The sequence below is a fragment of the Phyllopteryx taeniolatus genome, chromosome 1 (assembly GCF_024500385.1).
Source record: "Phyllopteryx taeniolatus isolate TA_2022b chromosome 1, UOR_Ptae_1.2, whole genome shotgun sequence".
NCBI lineage: Eukaryota > Metazoa > Chordata > Actinopteri > Syngnathiformes > Syngnathidae > Phyllopteryx > Phyllopteryx taeniolatus.
The window spans coordinates 11,168,395-11,195,907 of record NC_084502.1 but is presented as its reverse complement, the minus strand read 5'-3'; the positions used below and the strand labels follow the sequence as shown (position 1 = coordinate 11,195,907).

At 42.6% G+C, this 27,513-nt stretch overlaps 2 protein-coding genes across 4 annotated transcripts; one reads left to right on the top strand and one right to left on the bottom strand.

The window, feature by feature from the left end:
• Positions 1-1,649: 1,649 nt before the first annotated feature.
• Positions 1,650-7,819, top strand: gpr173 (G protein-coupled receptor 173). 2 transcript variants are annotated; one of them, XM_061770958.1, is made up of 2 exons: positions 1,650-2,121; positions 3,443-7,819. In XM_061770958.1, exon 2 carries the CDS (start codon positions 3,585-3,587, stop codon positions 4,779-4,781), a length of 1,197 nt encoding a protein of 398 aa, XP_061626942.1. In that variant the 5' UTR covers positions 1,650-2,121; positions 3,443-3,584; the 3' UTR covers positions 4,782-7,819. The 2 variants fall into 2 exon arrangements, with proteins under 2 accessions (XP_061626942.1, XP_061626932.1); XM_061770948.1 differs by having other exon boundaries at positions 1,650-2,725.
• A 1,966-nt stretch (positions 7,820-9,785) lies between these two features.
• wdr13 (WD repeat domain 13) lies at positions 9,786-27,145 on the bottom strand. 2 transcript variants are annotated; one of them, XM_061770897.1, is made up of 12 exons: positions 27,060-27,145; positions 25,587-25,672; positions 20,621-20,852; positions 17,907-18,016; positions 17,518-17,648; positions 16,583-16,890; positions 13,602-13,782; positions 12,559-12,700; positions 12,358-12,476; positions 10,271-10,451; positions 10,122-10,182; positions 9,786-10,038 (listed from the first exon to the last, which is right to left on the bottom strand). In XM_061770897.1, the coding sequence occupies exons 2-11, from the start codon at positions 25,625-25,627 to the stop codon at positions 10,125-10,127; spliced, it is 1,503 nt and encodes a 500-aa protein (XP_061626881.1). In that variant the 5' UTR covers positions 25,628-25,672; positions 27,060-27,145; the 3' UTR covers positions 9,786-10,038; positions 10,122-10,124. The 2 variants fall into 2 exon arrangements, with proteins under 2 accessions (XP_061626881.1, XP_061626891.1); XM_061770907.1 differs by having other exon boundaries at positions 9,786-10,451.
• Between the last annotated feature and the right edge of the window lie 368 nt (positions 27,146-27,513).

Genomic DNA, 27,513 nt, shown 5'->3' with positions numbered 1-27,513 from the left:
ATGTTCAACCTATATCTTCCTCAACATACAATTGCAAGGAATTTAGGCATTTCTTCATCTACGGTCCATAATATCATCAAAAGTTTCAGAGAATCTGGAGAAATCACTGCATGTATGCGGGAAGGCTGAAAACCAACATTGAATGCCCGTGACCTTCGATCCCTCAGGCGGCACTGCATCAAAAACTGACATCAATGTCTACAGTATATCACCACATGGGCTCAGGAACACTTCAGAAAACCAATGTCAGGAAATACAGTTCGGCGCTACATCCGTAAGTGCAACTTAAAACTCTACTATGCAAAGCAAAAGCCATTTATCAACAACACCCAGAAACGCCGCCGGCTTCTCTGGGCCCAAGCTCATCTAAGATGGACCGATGCAAAGTGGAAAAGTGTTCTGTTGTCCGACGAGTCCACATTTCAAATTGTTTTTGGAAATTGTGGACGTCGTGTCCTCCGGGCCAAAGAGAAAAAGAACCCTCCGGACTGTTATGGACACAAAGTTCAAAAGCCACCATCTGTGATGGTACGGGGCTGTGTTAGTGCCAATGGCATGGGTAACTTACACATCTGTGAAGGCACCATTAATGCTGAAAGGTACATACAGGTTTTGGAGAAACATATGCTGCCATCCAAGCAACGTCTTTTTCATGGACGCCCCTGCTTATTTTATCCAACACAATGCCAAACCACATTCTGCACGTGTTACAACAGTGTGGCTTTGTAGTAAAAGAGTGTGGGTACTGGCCTGCCTGCAGTCCAGACCTGTCTCCCATTGAAAATGTGTGGCACATTATGAAGCGTAAAATACGACAACGGAGACCCCGGACTGTTGAACAGCTGAAGCTTCAACAATTAGTGTCCTCAGTTCCCAAATGTTTATTGAATGTTGTTAAAAGAAAAGGTGATGTAACACAGTGGTAAACATGACCCTGCCCCAGCTTTTTTGGAACCTGTTGCAGCCATAAAATTCTACGTTCATGATTATTTGCTAAAAACAATAAAGTTTATCAGTTTGAACATTAAATATCTTGTCTTTGTACTGTATTCAAATAAATATAGGTTGAACATGATTTGCAAATCAATGTATTCTGTTTTTATTTATGTTTAACACAACGTCCCAACTTGATTGGAATTGGGGTTATATGTCTTTTTATCTTATCCAGAAGACTCAAGACGTGAACTGTCCCAAACATTACAACAAACACAGGAACTTTCTTTTCACTTTCACAGTGGCCTGTATTTGGATTATTCACACGCATGAGCGCAGCCATGATGTGTGTAACCACTGCGCACGCATAGAAAGTCTGTGGTCTGTGGACTCGCAATGCAGAAAGTATGACATTGGCCTATATTTGAGTACAATTTTTGGCTACTCTACCCACCTCTGCCCAGGGTACACATGAGACATAAATCGGGTTTCCACACTTACAAAATGTACAACTGAAGGATGTGTCCCAGTTCCTGTGCGCAAATGTACTGCATAAGCAATGACAGACAGAATGTTTTATTTTGTTGTTGTTTCAATCCGCGAATAGGCCAACCGCAAATATGCGGGGGTTCTCTGTATCCAAAACACTCATCTTCTCCTCCCTCCCCTCCCCTCCCCTTCCCGATCTCTCCGCTCTCCGAACAGAACCGAGAGAATCCGCAAATGTACGAGCTGCGTCCGAGCGAGCAGCCATAATTGGGATTATTCGGGAATAATTCGCTCAAATCCAGCGGCCTCCTCCTCCTCCTCCTCCTCCTTCTTCTTCTTCTTCTTCTTCTTGCGTTCTTTATTTTTCCTCCCTCGACGGTTTTCGTCATTTCGACGTCGCCGGCCGGGGCCGTGAATCTGTTTGATTTCGACGGCGTCATGGAGGGGGTTCTTTTTTATTCATATCGGACTCTTCTTCCCTGCATGCAGCCGTCCACCTTCGCTGGACAGCAAAACAAAGGCTGCATTTGAACCGTCTCTCTTCTCCCCCCCCCCCCCCCCCCCACCCCCTCCCCACTGAAAGATGGAGAAAGAGATTTATGGAGGCGCTCGTGTGTATGGACTGATTGTTCCGGTGCCAGTCGCCCAAATCAACGTCAAACCCGCTCATAGGGGCCGCGCGGCCGTTTTCCGCCGTCTGTAGGTGGCTTTATTTTTTATTTTTATTTGTTTATTATTATAAGCGTTGAAAATCTGACATCATTTGGATAAATGAACGCAACAAGATCTCCCCCCCCCCCCCCTCTCTCGTCACCCACCCTCCCCGTTCGTCCTCTGGAGAGCCACCTTCGACGTGATGCCGCACCGACTCTGTTTACACGGCTGACGCTCCAAACGAAACGCGTGGATATATGTCTGTTTTCTGGGGAGGGTTATTTTTTGTCTTCTTCTTGTTCCCGTCGCTCCTAAATGAGGGCAGCATCTTCATCATCTTGTGGCTGTCTGATCAGATGCTGAGTCTCTGGTGGGGGTAGGCTGGTGATGGTGGTGGTGGTGGTGGTGGTGGTGGTGGTGGTGGAGGGGGAGTTGGGTGTCTCGTGTTGATCATATGTTCCCCGATTCTCCCTTTGGATGGATTTATGCATAACAGGTGTTGTGCACAACATGAGCATGAAGCTTCATTGTGTGCTCTTCTTCTTTTTCTCTCCGTGCAAGCGACGGTGAGACAAAGCGACGGCCTCTTCCCCCCCCCCCCCCCCTTTTTTTTTTGTTTTTGTTGTTTTGCAAAAGGATGAAATGAAAGGTAGGTTGGGATTGATCTGTGTGTCGCACACACACACACACGCGTATATGTATGCACGCACACACAGCTAGGGATTGTGACACCTGTTTGTGTGTTTTCCACTCCATCCACAGGGCCCAGGCAGGCAGGCCTCTTGTAATATGTTAGTCAAGGTGGCAAAGGGCTGTTTGTTGGATCAACATAAGAGCTTATTGCTTTTGTGCGTGGCCTAAATTGACGAGGCCCACCCTGACGAGCACATTTAATGAAAACGTCTCCCTGTCGTGATGATTACACTCGCTGTGCACATTTACGTGTGGTGCAGGAAGGGGTGGGGTGCGGGGGTCGGGATGTCCTCCACTGACACACAAAGCATACAGTTTGGTTTGTTGGACATGCCCAGTCTCTTCTCCACCAACCCCCGCCCCCACCCCTCGTACACCCCCGTGCATTCACTCAAACACCCACACTTGCACAAAGTATGCGAGCTGTTGTATCTTAGCAACGGGATAGGTAATTACTGAGAGAGCAGAGAAGCTGGCATGCTGTTGAGCTGCTGATCTGATCCCAGCCTTAAGAGGAACGGGGAAGATTTCCACGGCGGTCCGTCTCTTGCAAGGGAAGGCGGAAGGTGGCGGTGTTGGGGGGGGAAGGGGGGGGGGGGGGGGGGGGGGGGGGGGTGTATGCTTAACATGCGCACGCAGCCCTTCATGAAAATGTGCATCTGTGTGTTCACAGGTGGCGAGCTTGTGGACAAAAGAGGAGAGATGACATGTAGAAAAGGCCTCTCGTTGTAAAGCAGACGACGGCTGTAAGAGGATCAGTGGAGCTTACAGGCAGGCAGGCAGGCACGCCCGTGCGCAGGCAGGAGGCCGATAGAATGGCCAACCAGAGCTTCGCCATGGACGGGCCCGGCAGCTTGCTGGCGGTGCTGGCCTCGCAGAGCGGCCTGGCCCGAGGAGGCAGCAGCAGCAACGGCGGCGCCAGCGGAGGAATCTCGGCCTCAGACGTGTCAGCGTACTTCAAGCTGATCTTCTTGGGCTTGATCATCTGCGTCAGCCTGGCGGGCAACCTCTTGGTCTCCCTGCTGGTTTTACGAGACCGGACGCTTCACAAGGCGCCGTACTTCTTCTTGCTGGATCTGTGCCTGGCCGACGCGGTGCGCTCGGCCGCCTGCTTTCCGTTCGTACTGGTGTCAGTGCACAACAGCTCGGCGTGGACTTACAGCGCCTTGAGCTGCAAAGTGGTGGCGTTCATGGCCGTGCTCTTTTGTTTCCACGCTGCCTTCATGCTCTTCTGCGTGGCCGTCACCCGCTACCTTGCCATTGCCCACCACAGGTTCTACGCCAAGCGCATGACCATCTGGACCTGCGCCGCCATCATTTGCATGGTTTGGACTTTGGCGGTGGCCATGGCCTTCCCGCCCGTCTTCGACGTGGGGACGTACAAGTTCATCCGGGACGAGGATCAGTGCATTTTTGAACACCGCTACCTGAAGACCAACGACACCCTGGGCTTCATGCTCATGCTGGCTGTGGTGGTCCTGGCCACGCACGGGTTCTACGCCAAACTGCTGCTGTTCGAGTACAGGCACCGCAAGATGAAACCGGTCCAGCTGGTGCCGGCCATCAGCCAGAACTGGACCTTCCACGGTCCCGGTGCCACCGGTCAGGCGGCGGCGAACTGGATCGCGGGGTTCGGCCGAGGCCCCATGCCGCCCACTTTGCTGGGAATCAGGCAAAATCTACACAATCAACACCGGCGGCTGCTGGGGATGGACGAGGTGAGGTCCGAGAGGAGGCTGGGCCGCATGTTCTACACCATCACCCTGCTCTTCCTGGTCCTGTGGGCTCCCTACATCGTGGCGTGCTTCTGGAGGGTGTTCGTCAAGTCATGCAGCATCCCTCAGAAGTACCTCTCCGTCACCGTGTGGATGAGCTTCGCCCAGGCTGGAGTCAACCCCATCTTCTGTCTCCTGCTCAACGAGGATCTGAGAAAAGTGCTGCGAGCCCACCTGCCCACCTACTGGAGGACTAAACAACACCTGCCCCAGGATGAGGCCTACTGCATCATGTGAGGAGGGGTCCTCACCAGAAGAATGTGCTTTGGAGCCAACCAGCGCAGGCACGGTGCCATTTCAAAAAGAATGTCGATATTTGTGCCAGAGGTTTGGATGGGGTGCAAGAAACCCACTCACCCATACTTGAATTGTTTGTATTCCTCATGATGGATTAATAGGTAAGCTCAGCCTGGAAAAATGAGACAGATGCCATTTTTAATATCATGTTGCCTTATTTCAGAGTGACACACATCAGTGTCTGTGTCACACAAGGCACAAAACTGAGCATTAGAATCGCAGGATAAAATGTTTTGATCGGAACGCTACAGACTTGAAAGACATCACACAGAATTTGACGAGTTGAAGGGATGAAGCAACCATGCGGGACTCCTTTCCGTGCTAATTGAAGGTGACAATTTGGATACTGTAGGGACTGTTTAAACAGCAGTTACGAACCCTAACATGCTTGAGTTTTTTGGACTTCATTTAGGGTGCATTACATTTCTTTGTATCATAGGGAAAAAATGCCTGTTTTCCTTTATTTGTAAACAATACATGTTAAGCAGATGACACTATTTTGAAATATGACTTGATTTCATATTGTATAGACTGTACAGGAATGCAAATTCCTGCTTGTGTGTTTTTATATTGCATTTGTGTGTAGGTGTGCAAGGGTAAACCTGCTCTGATATTGCCATCTTGGTGCCCCTACCGTGTCATACTTAAGCCTGGTACACACATAAGGATTTTTGAAATCTTAATAGATTGTTTATCTGTTACAGACCCCACACATCAAGATTAAAAAAAACATCAACAACAACAAAATTGGGCATTTAACAGTTTTGATTGTATTGCATGTGGTGTGTGTCGATAATCTCAACACAGTACACCACAAACACAAAGATTCTGTTCCACCAATGATCTAGAATCTAGTCCTCCAAGACAGAAATTGAGCGTGATCTAACAAAAAGGACGAAGGAGAAGAAACATAGAATGATGGTGGTGTGGGACTATTTTTTATGGGAAAATCCCAAACTAAAAAAAAAAAAAAAAAAAAAAAAAAGACTGGAAAAAAATCCTGGAGTGCGTGAAAGCAGCCTTTATAATATACTGAGCGAGCTAGAGGTTGTCTTTCAAATTAAGATAATGGCTGATGATATTATCCAAGTAATACGGGTAGATAGGGCTGGGCGATTAAGCGAAAATTAATCATGATTTCGATTTTTGCTTCTCACAATAATCAAAACATTCTAATAGAAGAACAAGGATTGTGCCGAATGACACAGCGTGTGTACGCAAGTTCGTGCGTTGTGAAAGCGCCCTGTTGCTTGCAGTAGCAGGTTTGTGACGTGTCGTTCTGCCCCCTCTTGAGCGTGCTTTTATTGACACCCGACTTCAAGTGTGTTGTAAAGCTAAACACACAACAAAAAGAATTACACTACATTGTCGACTTAAATACAAGACATAGTTCATTTTAGAAAGATTGTCAGCTTAATGCTAGAACTCAATGGAAAACCCCATTTACCGGCTAGCAAGAATTAGCATTGGACAACACGGGAGGGATTCACCTTCAAATAATGAATATTCGCACACAAACACTGTAGTAACACATACAAACAGGTAAGATAACAATACTCACAGGTATATATTATAAAATCTGCTGCTCTCGTCTTCTAGTCTTTTTATCTTAATATACAGTAACTGCATCTCCATGTGTGCCCCTGAGAGGCAAAGGCACAATCAGCAGGAATTTATTTTTCTGTTTTATTTTTTATTGTTATTATTTTAAAATTCTATTGTTTTACCTTGTTACTTAAGTTATCTATGAAGCTGAGGTTTGGTAGCTGAATAAATACTAAATTTAAAAATCAATGCATAATCGTGTTTATAAATCAGTTCAATATCAATCAAAATAGTGATTTCCCCCCCCACCATTAAACGCCCAACCCTACAGATAGGACATGGTTGTTTTTATTACCGTCCGTTTCCTTGTTCCTTCGTCAGGTCACTTCTTGATTCAGAGAGTCAATACTTGGGAGAAGTCGACTTTCCCTACACACAGCAAGATTTTTGGTCGTCGTTGGCCCGAGCCGTTTCTGACCCTTTTATCGGGACAGATTCACTCTTAACACACCTCAGACCACAGGATATTCTTATAAAACATATGATAGTTTGGTGTTTGTCATCCTTGGTCCGGAAGGAGAGAAAAATCGGGACAAAAACAGCCTGGTTGTCTTTATGTGTACCAGGCCTTACACTAACACCTACATGGGCAAATCAGTCAGAAAAATATGAGCTGGCTAAATGATGTTTATAAAAAAAGAAAAAAAAAAAAAGAAAAAAAAAAAGCCAACAGGAAATGTAATAGTGTGGCTCGCATATGAAACAAGATTCTTCAAATGGATTCCAAAACCATGAAGGGCATCTGATTTTTCACATTAAATGCAAAACATATGTGAATCATAAGAATAGAGGAAGAGACCAGTTGAAATAGTTAATGGTTATGTACATTGTATTAAAAAATATACAAATATTTGCAGATCTGTGATGATGGGGAATGTTTTAAAGTAACGCTATGCTCTTACCATGTTATCCTGAATTACAAAGCGCAGTGGAAGTCATTGTGGGAGAGAATACTGAATGTTAACAGGCCTGCTCATGTTTTCCCTCCCATTTGAATGTCTGGATCAAAGTCTCCAAGATGGAAAACCCGCTGCATCGAGTCAAGTTGTCGAGTCTCCAAATTAAGATTGGTGCCATGCAAATATCTGGCCTGCAGTACATTAGTCATAGATACATGTGTGCAGTAAATCTTGAATGTGGCCACTTGCACTGCGTTAGCATGTACTCCACGACATTTCAGATCCAAGACGGGGGTGGGAGGGGTCGGGGTAAGGGGGTGCTAACTTGTATAGATGATGATGATATAGAAAGTCCAAGTGAAAAGTGAACTGAGGTCATTGATTTTTAAGTCTGGCATTGCTTTGCGAGATGATCTGTACAGTTCAGCTGAGGTGGCTCTTTTGCCCACTCATCAATAAAGAATCTACTTTTGATGCATTCCCAGTTTTTTGTTGCCTTGGAGAGGAGACGGCTGCGCCACTGCAGGCCAGACTTCACGGGAAATAGACAAATACAAAATATATCATCTGTATTTGCAGGATGGTAGCATAAATGAACAGTTGGGGCACACCGAGAAGAGTACACGGTCCTCCCTCGCCATGTCGCGGTTCACTTTTTGCCGTCTCATTGCATTGTAAATTTTAAAATCATACATATCTGATTTTAGGTTTTGTAATTTACACTATTGTATAAAGTATCGCGGGATTTTGCAGTGATCATTTTACCACACCGACAAATGTTACTGCATACCCACGTAGCAATAAGTGCAAACCGGGAGTAAAGAGTGCGTAAAAGTAATGTCCATAGTTTGGGATTATTCACACTTTAAAAAAGGAAGAAAAACTCCAATGTGTCTACTGCAAACCAGAACTGGCTTATGGTTAAATCCATGTTGTCAGCTTATTGAATACAGCCTACCACCGCTAGTTAGAACAAATTGTAATCCCTCCATAGGTGGTCACGGATAGACACAATCACGTTATTGAACAAACGGTAACAAAATAAAAATGTACAAGTCACCTCAGGCACCGAAAGCCAACTCTACACTTTCATTCGCTGACACCCCCGTCACTCAACAGGCCAGGCCCTGCTTTTTAAAGCCACACACATTCACAGATACAAAGGTGTGGAATGCGAGGCTGGCAAGTGGGGAAAGCCTGCCCCTCACATGCATACTTTATATTGGTATTATGCATAACATTTTCTCTACATGCTTTTTCTTCTATCGCGGGGGGTTGTGAAACGTAACCCCTGCAATAAACGAGGGATTATTGTAGTTGTACATTTTTTCTTTTCCATGTGTCCCTAATCAGTGTTGTTCCTGAACAAGTTCAATGAACGAATGTTCATGAACTAGTTCATATTTTGTATGAATGTGAAAGGAACTTAGTTCATGTCTGCCTGATGAACGTAATTGAGAATCATGCTCATTCTGGCGTCAAAGAACAGTTTTCGAAAAAGCTCATTTTCATTCAAGAGTGCCAGCTTTTGCTTGGGACCAGGAAGGCCAAACCAGTCTGAACACACTATACAAGAGCCTTCATATGTCGGTGGATAAACGCTGGATTTGCCAACCGATTCAGTGCGGCCACAGCCACCACGCAGCTGCGTGAGAATGCGAGGTGCGTTCAGGGACACTGTGGAAATGGGAGTAAATGTGTTCTTCAGTGGTTTTGTAACACAGTACATAATTGCAAAAATTGACTACTAGGAAAATAATTTGTATCAGAATGATTTCACACTCTACGATCACACGGTCATATGGAATTTATTTTGTTTTGTAATATAAGAATAGATCAAATATTTTGTTAATATAGTCAGCCGGAGCGGCAAGGAATGCAATGCTATCAATGTCCTTTCCCCATTGCTCAGTGTTGCAAGTTTTTGTTTGCACATTAAGGACACAAGTCCTGTTTTTGTTTTAATTCATTTTAAAAAAAGACCATTCAAGGAACACGTGTTTCCTCATATTTTTGAGATTGTAGGGTGAAAGCTGCAGCTGGCTACTTGTGTGGACTGAATGGGTGGCAACAATGGTGAAATGAAATGCCAGAATTTGAAGGGAAATAGGGCATCAGCAACATTCATTTTCCGTACCGCTTATCCTCATTAGGGTCGCAGGCGTGCTGGAGCCTAACCCAGCTATCTTCGGGCAAGGGGGGTGGGGGGGTTACCCCCTGAACTGGTCGCCAGCCAATCGCAGGTCACACATAAATAACCATTCGCACTCACATTTACATCTACAAGCAATTTGGAGTCTTCAATTAACCTACCACGCATGTTTTTGGGATGTTCGAGGAAACCGGAGTACCCGGAGAAAACCCACGCATGCACTGGGAGAAAATGCAAACTCCACACAGGCGAGACCGGATTTGAACCCGGGGCACTGCTGACGCAAAGTCAGTTAGTTACAGTAGTTTATTTTTCCAGGGCATTTCATTAAGCATCTCCAGTAAATACACACACATGCAGAGATAAGCACAAATAAACTTAGAATGTGCATAATGCTCATGGTCTCAAACACAAATAGGGCATAGCACACATGAAAAGAAAATAAGGTATTTTGACTACATACATATTGCCTGATACCAAATAGGCAGTTACAGCAGAAGGACAGTGTTGGAAATGTTTCTGCAGGTGCTTCCTGTCAAACCTGGGGAAACGAGCGCTGAAATGTTTTAAAACGCAAAAGCGTACTCACACACTCTAACCCCACCTGAATTTTCTAAAACTCACCTCCTACACAGCATGGTGTTCCGATTGCACTTGACAAGAATGACAAAAGTCAAAAAGCAGCCTGTTACAGTGAAAACAAATTTACAACAGTTAAGGAACAGTAGCATTTTTTTCTGAAGGTTGTACATGGAAGCCTTTTATTGCGTTACTTTTGCTCCCGCCTCCAGATGATGACCATGCCCGTGGAGTCAGCAGAGGCCAGCATACTCTCGTCACAGTTGAAACTAACATCAAGGACAGGGCCGCCGTGACCTTGCAACTTGTTCACAATCGCCTTGGTGTTGCGTTCAACGTCAAAGAAGTAGACGCAGGCATCTTCGCTGCCCGTCACTGTGGAGGACCATTTCAAGTGTGAAGAGAAATTAACCAAACACTGAGGGTATATTGAAGATAATTATGCAATCATTTTTTTTCTTAATGGGGTTTTACAGTATACAGTGGTGCCATCAGATATGTTAATTCGCTCAGTGACCACGCTCTTAACTCAAAACATGTATCTCAAATCATCTTTGCCCATTGAAATTAATGGAAATGCAATTAATCTGTTCCAGCCTTTCCCCTCAAAACCAAAACATGTTGTAATGTCAGTTTTAATAAGGAAAAAATGGGACTCCAAAATATTGTACTTTTTAAAAGCAAACAGTAATGGCACTATTACATAGAATTAAAAAGAATTAAAACAGTTTTTGTCACACCGCATCACTTAAAACGCTCCTTCTAGAGTACCGACCTTCGTCACATGGGGGCAGCATAAGACAACCAGATGGATCTACTGTTCATTGGGGGAGTATTATGAATCCCACTTAAGTTTTAGGCAGTCCTAGCCTCTTTACAGCAGCCAGTCCATATTGCAGCAGGGCATGTCCTACCTAGAACCCAGTGGGATTAATAACTTCTCTGTGAGGTCATCGGTACGGCAATTATGTTAGTTGTTCTACGCAAAGGACAAAAAGGCTATTCTATGACTAAGTACTGTTATATTGTCTGTCTACATTGTTTGGACACATTATTGCTGAACCATTTGTGTTCAATCCGTTCCTAAAGGGTTAATAGCACCGCAGCACAGATGCTTATTTGCGTTAGCATTAAGCTGGCGGGATCTTTCTTGAGACAGATGTTTTGCCGTTTTGAATACACAAAGTGTAGTTCTTTCTGTTTTAGGTTTAGTTTGGCAGTAAACTTCAACTCGGAGTGGCATTAAACAGCTTGAAGCCTGGATAAATTGTTCACTATTTGGCAAAGAATATATGCCTTGGAGTATTGTTGTATGCTCTGTTTGTACCGATTGCTGCTCCATGTGTTAAAGCAGCACTGCAACTGTTTGAAGGTTTAAATTTATCATAACATCTATGCCAATTTTTCATATTTTATGTTGTTATTCAACTAGCTGATTTTCAATACATGAAACGATATGGTTTGGTTGGACATTTCGCTGTTTAAATAAACAACGTTTAATTCTCTTTTGTTTTATGTCTCCATTTTCTAGTAGACTTCAGCTGGCAGTGACAAACTGCATGCTATGCATCTTATTCTGGAGCGAACAGGTCACGAAAGATCCAGTTCTTAATGCTGGCTGTTCAGTGAAAGACGGGAGTGATTGGGAGCCAACTTGCTGGGGTTTCTCGTCTTTTATGCCGCACGATGTGTGGCGGCATCTGTGTGTCCGCTTTAAGAAGAGGCAAGGGGGAAGTCGGTGACACGCACACAGTAAGCACACAAACTGGAGCGTCAAATGATGAAGTAAAATTTGGACTCATTTTAGAATTAATAGTAGTTCGAGGTCAGAGTGCAGATTCAGATATGCAAATCTTACATCGGGCAGGATCATACTAAACTAATTACTCCTTAACAATAATAATTTAACATCCCTGCATGCGTCCAGAATTTCTCACACTCTTTTCTCATGTAGAGTTATACAGGAGAGGTATGCGACTGGCAAAATTAGCAGTTAGGTCAAATGCTTCCATCATGTAGATGCCTGCTTTTGTATAAAAAAGGGCATCACGTCTTCAGCAATGTTTAGCCCTATTGACGTTTGAGGCAATATAAGACCTCTCACTCACTAAATGTGACCACTGGGAGTGGGCGATATGTGCTGAATATTATATCACACTATTTTAAGAAATGTTGCAGTATTTTAACAAATAAAAACCTAAAGTCGAGGTTTTAGGGGTACTGAAAGGTAGTTTTTGGTCACAGAGGACCTGTGTTGCAATCCTATGGCAGGGCAACTCACCAACACATGCGCCCTGTCTGAAAGACATGAGGGGGCAGAAGATGCTGTGAACGAGCTGCGAGCCGTGCTGGATGGGGAAGCTTCTCTTTAGCTGGAGCCCACCTTCGTTGTCCACCACCCTTCAAAGGGGACAAAGAAGCCATCCCAAACAATGAATGACAACAGTGTTACAATGCGCTTATGTGCACCAAGCAAACAGACCTGTAGAGCAGCAGTTTATTGACGCAGGCGTTGACCAGCAGGGAAGGGTCTCGTGCCTCTCGGCTGATCCAGGAGCGAGCAGAAATGCTGCAGATGGAGCTGCCTTCGCTGACCACCAGACGCTTGGCTTTGGTTAGCTTCCCTGAGTCAGGGCAGTCACGTAAGAATTGTCGTGGATGAACAAATGGCCAATGCTCAAGAATTAACACATAGGTTGTGGGTAGCGATCTGCTCTTTACTCAAGACAGACTTTTATACACGCTCAGGACAACAGTTCCCGGAAGCCCACTGCAATTCTTGGAATCATTAAAAATACTAACCCACAAGGGGAGATATTCCCTTAAAAGGTTCCACTAGTGTAAGCAGGTTTTTGTACATTTACACAACCAAGGTCAAAAGGACCTCTCGGTCTCGACTGTGGGTTCACATTAGTTCTTTCTACGATATATGCCACCTTTTGGGGTCAATGACCCCAAACCAAATTATTGTTTCTCCTTGACATACTTTTAGTTCTGACAATAATAGAGTATGTTCATGTAGTGGGGGTGTGTGTGTTACACAAGTGTGGGGCGTTTTGATTCGGGGGGAATTCTTTCATCGAGGTGAGTTGGTTACTTGGCAAACCAAGTACCCTGACTGGTGACTTGGCACTTGCACAACAATTCAGAAAAATGTCACCAACGTAATCGATGAAGGTATTTTAAAATAATGACTGCTGAACAAGCTGGGAGGATCATCAACATAATTAAAATCAAAATCCTCATTATCATCATCAGCACCAACTAGTTTTTTTCAAGATGCAATTGTACCCAGTGCCCATAAACTCGTCCCCTGGACAGGTTAAGTGGTGTGGAAAATGGCTGAAATAGTGAATAGAATGAACAATGTCAGTATTTTCAAACAGCAACAAAATTAACCCATCGTAACCCACTCATGAAAACTAGTAGCAGAACCCCACACACTGCGCAGCAGTTAAGTCACGTACGGCCGCGTCGCTCGGTGTGTGGTGGACCTCGGAGATTACATAATAGCTGCGATGGTACCTGTGGCCATGTCGAAGAGGAAGGAGAAGATGCTGCCCCTGTCGTCGCCCGCCCAGAGAATCCTCCCTGGAGAGTCGAAGGAGAGTGACAGCACGCGGCCCGTCAGCTTGCTGGAGCCGCCCTTCACCTTCTTGCCCGTGGAGATGTTTACCACCTGCAGGTGGTGCTTACTGTTGCCCACCTGTTGTGCACAAGTCACGGAGAAAATCTTCATGGTCTGCACTGCAAACAAAGCAACTTGTGGCCACTGTGTGTAGAAACTCAATAGACGGGTGGTTGTCAAACATTTTACACTACAGACCTTCTTTTCCTTTCGGCTTGTCCCGTTAGTGGTCGCCACAGTGTGTCATCCTTTTCAATTTAAGCCTATCTCCTACATCCTCCTCTCGAACACCAACAGCCCTCATGTCTTCACTCACGACATCAATCAACCTTCTCTTTGGTCTTCCTCTAGCTCTCTTGCCTGGCAGCTTCATCCTCATCCTTCTACCAATATACTCACTATTTCTCCTCTGGACGTGTCCAAACCATCGAAGTCTGCTCTCTCTAACTTTGTCTCCAAAACATCTAACCTTGGCTGGCCCTCTGATGAGCTCACTTCTAATTTTATCCAACCTGGTCCTAGAGCGAACCTCAACATTTTCATTTTCGCCACCTCCAGCTCTGCTTCCTGTTGTCTCTTCAGTGGCACTGTCTCTAATCCGTACATCATGGCTGGTGGGCTCACCACTGTCTTATAAACTTTGCCCTTCATCCTAGCAGAGACTCTTCTGTCACATAACACACCTGACACCTTTCTCCACCCATTCAAACCTGCTTGGACTCATTTCTTCATTTCCTGACCACACTCACCATTGCTCTGGACTGTTGACCCCAAGTATTTCAAGTCCTCCACCCTTACTATCTCTTCTCCCTGTAGCCTCCCTCTTCCCCCTCCACCCCTTTCATTCATGCACATATATTCTGCTCCCTGCTTTCACTGCAGATTTCAATGTCATCTGCAAACATCATGGTCCACGGGGATTCCAGTCTAACCTCATCTGTCAGCCTATCCGTCACCACTGCAAACAGGAAGGGGCTCAGGGCTGATGCCTGATGCAGTCCCACCTCCACCTTAAACTCCTCTGTCATACCTACAGCACACCTCACTCACATACTTCTCTGCCACTCCAGACTTCCCCATGCAGTACTACAGTTCCTCTCTGGGTACTCTGTCTTTCTCTAGATCCACAAAGACACAATGTAGCGCCTTCTGATTTTCTCTGTACTTTTCCATCAACACCCTCAAGGCAAATAATGCATCTGTGGTACTCTTTCTGGGAATGAAACCGTACTGTTGCTCGCAAATACTCACTTCTGTCCTGATTCTAGCGTCCGCTAATCTTCCCCATAACTTCATTGTGTGGCTCATCAACTTTATTCCTCTATAGTTCCCACAGCTCTGCACATCACCCTTGTTCTTAAAAATGGGCACCAGCACACTTTTCCTCAGGTATCTTCTCACCCGCTAGAACTGTGTTGAACAAGCTGGTCAAATACTCCATAGCCACCTCTCCTAGATGCTTCCACACCTCCATCAGGACCAACTGCCTTTCCATTTTTCATCCACTTTCGTGCCTTTCTAAATTCCCCCTTACTAATCATTGCTACGTCATAGTCCACCACGCCTGCCTCTTCTACTCTTCCTTCTGTCTCATTTTCCTCATTCATCTACCCCTCAAAATATTGTTTCCATCTATAAAGCACACTACTGGCACCAGTCAACACACTTCCATCTCTATCGTTAATCACCTTAACCTGCTGCACATCCTTCCCATCTCTATCCCTCTTTCTGGCCGACCTGTAGAAATCCTTTTCTCCTTTTTTAGTGTCCAACATGGCATACATGTCATCATATGCCTCTTGTTTGGCCTTTGCCCCCTCTACCTTTGCCCTACGTTGCATCAATGTATTCCTTTCTCCTCTGCTCGGTCCTCTCAGTGTATCACTTCTCAGCTAATCTCTTTCCTTGTATGATTTCCTGTACTTTGAGGTTCCACCACCAAGTCTCTTTCTCTCCTTTCCTGCCAGAAGATAGACTACAGACCCTTTCCCAAAAAAATTAATAAAAAAATAATTTAATATCATGGAAAAGTTTATTTCCATAATTCCATTCAAAAAGTTAAACTTTCATAGATTATAGATTCAGGGCCCACAATGTAAACAATTTCAAGTATTTGTTTATTTTTACATCATTTGGGCTTCCAGCTCATAAACCCCACAAAATCAGGAATTTAAAAAATTTGAATACTTGTGCCACCTCCACGGACCACGATCATGACTCTTGGTTTTGTGATTAATTTGTTCCAAAAATTCGGACTAAAACCAAATCCAAAGAAAACGCAATCCAATTAAGCCATTCCAGACATTAATTTGAGGGGGCAAAATTTCCATGAGAAAACTGAATCGTACAAAAACGAGGGCATACAAAAACTGAGGTGCCACTGTATTTGATATAGGGCTCTATAACATTAAGCACAGTTAAAAAATAAACCCTGCGCTTACATATAGGAAAATAATAAAACTGAACTAAAATAATAATTCAATTAAAATATATTGCACATTAAAGTTAAATAAAGTTTTTCCTAAATAACTGTTTGAAATCAAACTGCTCCTAATAATTGAATGCAAACGTATTGTTAAGTTATACAAGTTAAATACAACTGAACTGTACTTAGGCAGTGATTCTACCACATACCACTAGAGGGAGCCCACATAATACATTGCTGGCCCAGTGGACATGTCACAAGCTCCTTGAAGATTTTGTTTTTTACGTGCCTGGAGAGTAAGAAAAACACTCTTGCATGAAAGATCAATCTACTTTCAAAGGAAAAACAAAGAACACAAAGCATTGAATGCAAAAGAAAAGTAGACTGAGAGAAAACCAAGACCAACATTTTACTGACTGACAGGATTCAAACATGTATCAGGTTAAGACTCACCACAGTGAGATTGTTATTCATTGGCTGGAAAGTGCAGCAGAGTAGCTCGCTGGATTCTGGGTCTTGAACCTCTCGGATACACCGGCCATCCTCGGTATTCCAGATCCGCAGGGTCCCGTCAAGCGATGTCGACACGATGACATCGTTGCTGAGGGACCAAGCAAAGTCTGTGACAGGGCCTCCGTGGCCTTTCAGAATCAGCTTCACGCTGACCGGAGGAGGGGACAGGGTCATGATGGACAAGGTGCCGTCAAGCGAGCAGCAAGCGAGAAGGTGCTTGTCGTCATTGGCAAATTGTAACCGTGGTACTGCAACAAGGGCAGAAAATGGAGTAAGAAGAAGCTCAATGTCGGGCTTTGGTCAGTCCCATTTTTGTTTACTATATTGGGCACACACAGAGAGGCGCTAGATTAAGCACAGTTTCCTCAGTCATTTGGATTCGGTTCAGGTTTGCAGCATCAGGGAGTGCGCAAAGAGGCAGTCTGTAAGTATCTTCAAAGGCTGTTGCAACCAAAGGGACTAGTGAGACCATGCAGATAATTGGGAGAACTGCTGCTCTGCGCGCAACTCGGAAGAACACGGGAACCCAGACACTTCCCCTTAGAAACACAACATTAGACAGACACCTCTGGTTGTTGCTCTGGGAGGTTTGTTTATAGGGAATAGGGATACTGGTTTTTTGGAATGTTTCTGGGGTGTAAAAAAAATAAAAATAAAATAAACATGATGACTTTACCCCAATTGCACTGTCTTGAACATGATTAAATAAAAATGTTTGTTTTAAAAAAAAAAAGGAAATCAGATGTGAGTGAGAAAAAAAAATGGTAAAAAAAAAATGAATTTAAAAATCCAGATTTTTGTTTTTGTTTTTATACCACATCGCCCTTGCCCTAGCTTACCATGAAACACCCACAAAACCAACAAAATGTGCCTACCTGCAGAATCAACATGTTGGTCAAATATGTGGTGCATTCCAGCAAAAGCATAATTTTCACTCAAAGTTGTGTCCCCTGCCATGGCTCGACTCGCTTCTGCCACCGAGGTCGGCACCAAACTGCCCGGAGGCCTGCAAAGTTGAACGAGTGCGGGAATGTCAGTACAGCAGCATGCTACACATCCCACAACATTCAGCTACTGTAGGAAACACTGCAACCAAAAACCAAAAATTAAGACGAGATCGCAATCCTTGATGAGATGGAGGATGAACAATTAATTGCATTTGTGGTATCGCAATACGCCAAAATGCAATTTTCAAATCGCAATATTGGCAATTAGATTCTTTTTCAAAATCATAATCCCTAGATGAAACTTGTGGTTGGACTACCTTTCATCGTAGACGGCTCTGTTCATCTGGGCCTGCAACTGGTAGGAGCCTCTGCTGACGGACCGCCGGTGGCCACGAGCCCCTTGGGCACGAGGGTCCTCCTCAAAGTCCTGCTCATGATGACAAGAAAGGGAGACAAATGCAGGAGCTGTCAGAGTACAAATAAGAAATTTTCCACCAGTTTTGATGCTTTCATTCTCATATGCCACCGCCACCTAGTGGTTATAAAAAAGGTGTAGCCTACATTTTCATTCCAATATGACAGGGGTACCGCATGACTGCATATATGTACAGTTGTGCTCATGGGTTTACATACCCTGGCAGAATTTGTGAAATATTTATTTTATTGATTTATGTATTTTTTTTAATACGACTGATGACTGAACAACAATTAATCATTAATTTCTTTATGGTTATGTTTTGTTTAATGATAATGCTTTTCTGAAATGCTTGACCGTTTAATTTGAATCCCATTAAAATAAAATTGTGTTTCGCCTGGCCCTTCATGTTTTCTTTAAAGAATTGTACCCATTTAATAAATCTTGGGTAATCAAACATGAGCACAACTGTGCGTTTTCGCATTTACTAAATAAAAGTAGGGCTGTGAACTTTCAAAATAAGAGCAAGTAAATAAAAATAAAGTATTACATGTTCTAATAAAGTTCTTCACTTCAGAATAATTATTTGAAAAAAAACTAACAAAATACAGATAATACTTCATGTTTTGATTATATGGGTAGATGCAAAATAATGCATTGTGTAATGTGTTGCATTGTAAAAATGCATTACACATAAGTAGAAGAGTTTTCCAGAATTTTGAGGTAAACTTTTTGGGGTGCATATTATACATGGGTGCCCATTATACACGAGAAATTACGTCATTCCGTGACCAACTTTGCGACTCAGTTTCTCGGGTATCAAATCAAATTTCACCACTTAAGTTAATTAAAATGTCATGAATCAGTCAGTCACTAAAAAAACACCACTTTTGTGAACATGTTTTCAATTGAGAAAAAAAAAAGCCCTGTATTGTATTAAAACACACGGCTATAAAGTGTAACTATTGCACGTACTGTAGTATTCATGTGTTGGATGGGTGGCTTTAAGGGGCTTGGCCTAGTAAGTGATATCAGGAGCTAGAGTCGGTTATAATTTTGTATTAGTGTACTTGACAGTTTGTCTAACAGATTGCGAGGCCATTACACTTTCTCCACTTTACTAACGCTGCAGCGCATCTGAAGCTTGCTCTTAACTAAAATGTTCGCGACAAACAGTGAAAATAAGAAAATACTCAAATTGGCGCACTCATAAGTCAAGGTATCACTGTATTGTCAGTTGGGTTAAATTTCCCCCTGGACATCAATTTTTCACTATGACATTTTAGACAATTTAATGCTGCCAACTTTGTGGGAACACGTTGCACAAAGCAAGTTCCATAAAGGCAAGCTTGGAGGGATTCTGAAGATGTGACAACGACCTCTGAAATGTATGTGGATGTAAGAATATTCAGGTTGCTATCAAATAAGGGGTCCTGTGTCAAAATGTAACTTGACTTGTTAAGATGTTTTTGATTGAAATAGCTTTTGATTTCAGTAAATATGACCTGATGCTACAAATTCAATAAATGACTATTTGCAGTTCCTTGAAACCTGTCAAATGTCTTGAAACTCTGTTATGCAAAATAATTTGGAACGGTGCATTTGAATTTTTGTTTGCTTTCCAAAGAATCCTGTTATCATTGGAAGCTTTGTTTGAAAACATTTGAATTGTACTCTGACCATTGATTACTTGAAAATGTTCCCAAATGTCATTTGTGTCATTTATTTTGGAATTTGAAATGCAGTAAATGTGCAACAAAGGTTTTTTTTTTTTTTTTTTTTTTTATCAGTTTATTTTTGAAAGGGGACAATGCAATTTCATAAAACACATGAAGTACACATGGTTAAAAAAGCCAGAATTAGCCAGAAGGCTAATAGGTTTATTAATAGGTTTGATTCCAATTTAAGATGGCTTCCGCAATGGATGTTTTTTTTTTTGTTTTTTTTTTCCCACAGGGAGTTTCCTGCATATAATTAATTTATTGATTGACTTATTTTGCCTTTATTTAACTAGGTCGGTCCCATTGAGACACAAGGATCTCTTTTTCAAGGGAAGCCTGGCCAAGACAACAGCTTAAAATACAAAGTTTCAACAATTAAAACAAACAACATTCACACAGTGACAAAATAGGCTAAAACAAAAATACAAAACTACTATTTGCAAGCAGCCACCTCTGCCTAATTCCAGTCAAATTCCACCATGAAGCGTTGCACTTGTTGGGTGTTATTTTTAACTAACTCCTCAAATCTTCAGAGACCCGCGAATGGCAGATTTTCTTTCACACTGCAAATGTGCAGTTTTAGACCCTTTCCAATGTTAATTTAAATGTCATGGACTTTCAAACAGCTAAACATGTGATTTCTCCCAAAAAGTATGTAAAGTAAGAGTATTTTTCAAGGCGAGATGGCAACGAGTGCATTCCGAACCAATAAAGAAAAATAAAGTACATGTAAATACTTCACTGAAAAAGTGTTTGATTGAGCCAGTGAGGGGGTGCGGCATACTCATTTCTATTAATGATCAGCTTGGTAACAGCTCTGCCTGAATTTGAGCCCCGGAAAAACCCTGTTCCAAATCAGAACAACAATCCCGTTCTACATTTCTCTGGGTCTGACCTCCATGCGGTCCAGTGTGGTGCGGGAGCTGCGCACACTGCTGGCCCTGAAGCTGCTCTGCTCGGACAACGGCCCGTAGCGCAGGGCCAGCAGTTGACTGCGCAGCCTCAGATACTGCCTGCGCAGCCCCGGCTCAAAGCCACACTTGGCGTTCTCTCTGAGCAGCTGGCTGCGTCGGCGAATGTACTGAGTTCGGAACTGTGGGAAGGTGGGCGTGCGGTAAGCATTGTACCTGGGGCAGGGGGAAAAGAGAAGGACACATACACAGCGATTCAGAAAAAAAGGTGATCATTGAGCAATGCAAAGCCATTTGAGCATTTATTATAGATCCTTACTATCCAGCTAAAGTTCCATCGAATACATTTTTGTTCACACTAGTAGAATGACTGCCTTACTAGTAATGTTTGTTATCCACCACTAATGCCAATTTTGGTCTACTAGTCTGCAATTAACCTTACTAGTAAACTACCGTGATGCACTAGTAACACTACTAGCCATGTGTCACACCATAGTAGCCTCCTGGATCCTACTACCAGCACCAAAATTCCCACTAGTAGTTGTGCCTCAGAAATGTCATACAGTAGTTGTTGCAAGTGTTGTGTATAATGTTACGAGTGAAGGGCTAAATGTTAAGTAGTAGAATTGTATAATGTCACTAGTAGTACCAGTAGCACCCAGTTGTCAACTAGCGCAGTTTTGCCTTATTAGTATCATGTAGTTGTCCTACTAGTATGCTAAAGTTGTTCTACTAGTGTGGAGAATTGTCATACAGCTGTGGAGGGGGGTGGGTGGGGTGGCAAAAAAACAAATAGTAAGACACAGTCGTTCTACTCGTGCATTGAACTGACAAAGAGCATGGACTAGTGTATGGACCTTAAGCTGAAAGTCAAGGATATAGAATAACTGCTCAAATGACTTTCGATATCCTTAACATCCAGCTTAATGTAAAAATATGCTTTTTGTCTTCACTTCAGTAGTAGGACAACCAGCACTAGTAGGTAGGGGCTGCACGACGTTAATGAGTCGCTGATGAAATAATTGATAATTTTTTTTAGTACTGAAATTTAAAAAAAATATTAATTAAAAAAAAAAAAAAAAAAAGCTTTGCAATTATCTATATTCACTGACTACAAACAGCTCATACGCCGTATGCTATTTCCAGCCAGATGGAAAGAAATCCTCTCACTCAGTGTGCTCACTGCTGAGACAGCATTATGACGTTTGGCACAACTTGGCCAAACCTGTCCTCATTCTGGGCCCACCACAGCAGCGGGCTCTGCATGGTAGGAATGTGCAATGCTTGCAAATAAAATCGCATACATCTTTGTGTGCTGTGAAATAATTCCACGCTCCTTTCACTTTGATACTGTGGGCCGAAAAGTTTTTAAAAACTTTGCTTGAGGCTTTTTTTTTTTCGCCCCTTCACTGGTTCTCTTACCAAAGTGACACATTCAGAAAGAGACAACAAACTAAGTCAATAAGGTGATGGACTCATTTCATTCAGCAGACTCTGCCTCCTCTTCAACCCAAAAACGTTATTAACAACTAGTCGACATCATGCTAAACGTCATTGGGGAGTAGTTAACGCCTAGACTAGCATGTTAAACCCCTACTAGAAGTATAACCACGTTAGTAGTGAGGCAAAAATAAGGACTTGTTGACAACTGAGTGTCATTATAAAATTGTAACAGTTAACGTGTAGCGCTTCACTAGAAGTGAATGTTCAACTAGCACACAGTTTTGCCTAAATTGCCTCACTAGTAAAGTGCAGTTGTCCTACTAATGTGAAGAACTGTCATAGTTTATTTATTTAAAAAAATAAAAAATAAATAAAAAATAAAAAAAACATTACTAGTACATAGTCATTCTACTAGCACATGGAATTGTCTTACTCGTGAGGAAAAAGAGCATGCGAGTATGGCAAGCAGATGCAACTTTTAATAGCTCAGTTTGATATCTGGAATTACCATTGTAGATATCAACACTTGTCTGAGTAGTCGTAATTACATTTTAAATAGTTGGACGTTTCATTCACGGTATCTGTAACGTAATTGGGACTAGTCAAAATGACAGATAGGCACTTCTGTAATTTACTTTTGCCGAGTCAAAACTGAATTTCAGATATCTGCATCGCCATATCGCCTAGGACAAATGACATCACTTTTGCCATTCGGGATTCATATTACAGATACAGTCCCCTCCAAAGGTATTGGAACGGCAAGGTCAATTCATTTGTTTTTGTTGTAAACTGAAAACATTTGGGTTTCAGATCAAAAGATCAAAAGATGAATAGGAGACAAAAGTTCAAGCTTTTATTTCATGGTATTTACATCTAGATGTGTTAACTCAGGAGAGAGTACCTTTTGTATGAACCTACCCTCTTTTCAAGTGAGCAAAGGTATTGGAACATGTGACTGGTGGGTGTTTCTAGTTCCTCAGGTGTTGCCTTTTAGATTGATTGCCTAAACATTAGTGCTTGTTTTTGGCTTTGGGTTTCAACTGTGAAAACTGCATTTGCTGTTAAGCAAACATGAAGACAAGAGAGCTGTCTATGGGAGAAAAACAAACTATTTTGAAGCTGAGAGAAGTGAAAAATCGATCCGAGCTATTGCACAAACATTGGGCATAGCCAATACAACAATTTGGAATGTCCTGAAAAAGAAAAAAAACTACTGGTGTACTGAGCAACAGACTTTGAACTGGTTGGCCAAGGGTATCAACAGCAGTTGATGACAGAAACATTGTGAGAGCTGTGAAGAAACACCCAAAGACAACATTTAGTGACATCATTGCCAACATCCACAGGGCAGGGGTGAGTGTATCACAACCCACTGTTTGAAGATTTCGAGAGAAGAAATATAGAGGCCGTACCACAAGATGCAAACCACTCATCAGCAAAAAGAATCAGAAGGCCAGATGGGATTTTGCAAAGAAGTACAGAGATGAGCCACAAAAGTTTTGGAACAAAGTTTTATGGACTGATGAGACCAAGATTAATTAATTCTACCAAAGTCATGGAAAGGCCAAAGTATGGAGAAAAAAAAGGATCTGCTTATGATCCAAACGACACAAGGTAATCTGTGAAGCATTTGTGGTGGTAATGTCATCGCTTGGGCTTGCGTGGCTGCTTCTGGAACAGGCTCACTAGTCTTTCTTGATGATGGTTGCAGCAGAATGAATTCTGAAGTCTACAAAACCATTTTGTCTGACAATGTACATTAAAAAAAACATCCAAACTAATCAGGAGAAGCCTCATCATACAACAAGACAATGACCAAAAACACACTGCCAACACAACAAACGACTTCATCAGGGGGAAAAAGTAAGCCTTCTTTATACTCAGGCGGGCGGTGACCACGCTGACGTCACTGTGGCCATCCCACGCGCAGTTTGCCTTTATACTCTAGCGCAACCCACGCGCAGTTTTGAAAATGTCGCTACGGCTGGTATTGGCTAGGACGCCATTTTTTGCCATTTCCGGTAGCCGTTTTTACTTTCCTAGTAATAAGGAACAAACCAACAAACAATGGTGACCGTGGAACACTGTCTGCTAGAACAAATGGACCTAGATGACTAGATGATATGTTTAATTATGCTACAAAATCGATCAAGAAGGTAGCGGCGTAGGTGGTTTGTGGCACCAAAAGGAACGCTGAGTATGTCATCACAGCATGTGACAAAAATGGACCAATAACGAGAGACGATCTCCACGGCATTCTACGCGCAGCAACAATTTTTGCCTTGTGCGCGTCAAGTGACACATAGGGGCCGCACGGACCAATCCGTCGGTCACGTGATGCAATGCGGGTGCCGTCGGCCACGCGAGAGCAGGAGTATAAAGACGCCTTTAGACTGGCCAAGTCAATCACCGGACCTTAAACCCATGCATTTTACCTCCTGAAGAGGAGCCATAAGGGAGAAACCCCTGAAAACAAACAAGAACTGAAAGAGGCTCCAATAAATGCCCGGAGAAGCATTTCAAAGGAAGAATGCAATAGTCTGGTGAAGTCAATGTGTTAACCCTATTGCAAGTAAGGGTTATGCCACCAAAATATTAAATGTTATTCACTTAAAGTTAATTTAATAATGTCTGTTCCAATACTGTCACTGATAGTGCAGTGGTACATTCGTCTGACTTCGGTGCAGGCAGCGTAGGTTTACTTCCCACTCAGTGACAGTGTGATTGTGAGTGCGATTGGTTGTCCGTGTCTATGTGCCCTGCGGCTGACTGGCGACCAGTTCAGGGTGTCGTTTGCCTTTCGCCTGAAGTCAGCTGGGATAGGCTCCAACAACCCTGAACAGGATTAGCGGTATTGAGAACAGATGGATGTTCCAATACTTTTGTTCATTTAAAAGGTGTGTGTGTGTGGTGGTGGTGGGTTGTTTAACACATCTAGATGTAAATCCCATGAAATAAAAGCTGGAATTCGAAACTTTTGACTCATATTCATCTTTTGATTTGAAACCCAAATGTCTTTAGTATGCAACAAAAACAAAGAAATTCACCTTGTCATTCCAATACTTTTGGAAGGCACTATGTACAATTCAGTTGCTGATATCCAATTCAGATATCATCAGCTGAATTGTAGATATCTATAACTCCAGTTGAAATAGCTTGAATTGTTGCATATATTTACAGCTGAATTGTAGATGTCTGTAATGACAAACCCAAAACACATGAAAGGAAAAAGCGACATCATTTGTCTTTGTGAAAGGATGTTGCAGATACCTGAAATGCAAATTGTGGAAAGGAAGAATGCACTTACGGATATCTGAAATGTTCTTTTCAACTAGGCAAACTGAAATACAGATATCTACAACACATATCCAGTTAGATGTTAAAATCGCCTGCCATACATGGCTCTTAAAAGATGGATATGAAGGATATGGAATAAATGCTCCCACAGCTTTCTGTAGGATAAATTCGTAGATCGGCCGAGACTTGCAAAGTCTGCTCTGGTCTCACCTTGCGTCCACTGCCAAAACCTGCTGCCAAACTGCTGCCATTAGACAAGCACACTGGGCAAAGAGGAGCCACTGCCAGGGCAGTACCTACACAAACACACATTTCAACTAAATAGAAGTAACAAAAGTCACAGTCAAGTGTGCACTTTAAGATAAGCTTTGACTTAGAATAGAACATGTAGAGTTTATTGAGATGTAAAAATACCTCAGCATCCGGCAGGACAACAACTTAGATTTTAAACATCATTTCAATGCATTAGTCAAGAAATTCAAGTTCACCATTGGTTTCTCTTACTGGGTAAAATCACGCTTTTCTCCTTCTTCCCACAAACAACTGGTTATCGCCCTCTTTCTGTCGCAATTAGATTATGGTGACACCGTTCATAGATTTGTTTGTTCCACTGCCTTAGCTAAACTTAATCCACTCTACCATATATATCTTTGAGATTTATTTCAAACTCAGCATATAGGACACATCACTGTCCTCTTCTTAGTTGGTTGGTCCTCACTTGCTACACGAAGGCTGCAGCACTGGTATAGTTTTATATAAACAGCTATTCTTGATTAGCTTTCATGTGTTATATCTGCTCTAAATTTGTGAGGATTTAAAATTCCATGAATCTCAGATTCAGCATTTGGGTGTGTTTTAAAGTGCCGTCCGTGCGAATTGAGGCCAGAAAGAGAAGCCTATTTTACTTTGGCCATCGGTCCTTCAATGACATTTTTTTTTTTTTTTTTTTAAAACACATTGACTTTGTAAAACTTCTACATGGTATTATTCATCCATCAATTTTCTGAGCCGCTTCTCCTCACTAGGGTCGCGGGCGTGCTGGAGCCTATCCAAACATATGAATAAATAAGTATTTAAAAAAAAAAAAAAAAGGGGGAGTTACTTTTCAAGCACCCTGTATATACTTTTAAGGATACTTGTACTGTATTCTTTTATTTATAAATTGTATTGTTATGACATGCATGGTGCTCTGCCTTCTTGTTCTGATCACCCTTGAAGAAGAGACATCGGTCTCAATGGGTTTTTATTTTCTGGTTAAATAACGGATTTGACTGATTCATTAGAACAGGTCAAATGGCCGTTCTATCCTACTAGTGTCACCCTCCCTCCACAACAAGACAGAAGATGGTGGACAACCAAACTGACACGCTCAAAGCCCTAATCATAATAATGCTATACTAAGATTTTGTTAACCATTGGCAGCTTTGACACAGTCAGATAAACAGTTTCATCTCATGTGATACGCCACCGTTTGTGTTTTGGGTTGTTTTCGTCTTGTGGTTCGAAGCTTTCTCGCTGCTAACGCGACTGAGCTACACACACACGCAGGACCGATTTAAACTCGTTTAAGGCTTCAATGGAACTGAGGGGCTCGTGGCTTGTCAGTCATCTACGCATCGATAAAGACCCACTTGGCTGGCTACAGCAACGGAATGGCAAGAAATCAATTGGAATAGGACGCACCTTCTTTAGCGTTTCTCCATCGTCGCGTTTCCGGGTAAGTCACGTGACACACGAGCGCGCAGAAGGCCGGGCTGTGTGTGACGTTTCTGAAAAGATATTTCTATTGATAGTCGTCTTATTTTCCTTTCTTGGTAAATCTTTGTTGATAATATTTGTAAGAAATTATTAGCATGATCAGTGTCTTCATATATATATATATATATATATATTTGTGTGTGTATGTATGTGTATATAGACAGCTATATACATATATAATGTTTTATAATTGCAATTAATTAAAGGTATAAAGTTGGAATTTTCAGTTAAAAACACTTTTGTCATATATATATAAACTGTCTGCATGACCTGACAGTAGAATATTATTAACTCATTCACTGCCAGCCTTCCCAGTTAACATGGATATTTGACTTCTAAAGCCATCAATGGCAGTGAATATGTTAAACTAATGTTTTTG

Coding starts and splice junctions, on each gene's coding strand:
- wdr13 (XM_061770897.1), bottom strand. CDS start 25,627: ATGGCAGCAGTTTGGCAGCAGGTTTTGGCAGTGGACGCAAG. Junction 20,853..25,586: donor GTTTTGGCAGTGGACGCAAG/GTGAGACCAGAG, acceptor CCCCTGCCCCAG/GTACAATGCTTACCGCACGC. Junction 18,017..20,620: donor CCACACTGGACCGCATGGAG/GTCAGACCCAGA, acceptor CATCATGAGCAG/GACTTTGAGGAGGACCCTCG.
- gpr173 (XM_061770958.1), top strand. CDS start 3,585: ATGGCCAACCAGAGCTTCGCCATGGACGGGCCCGGCAGCTTGCTGGCG.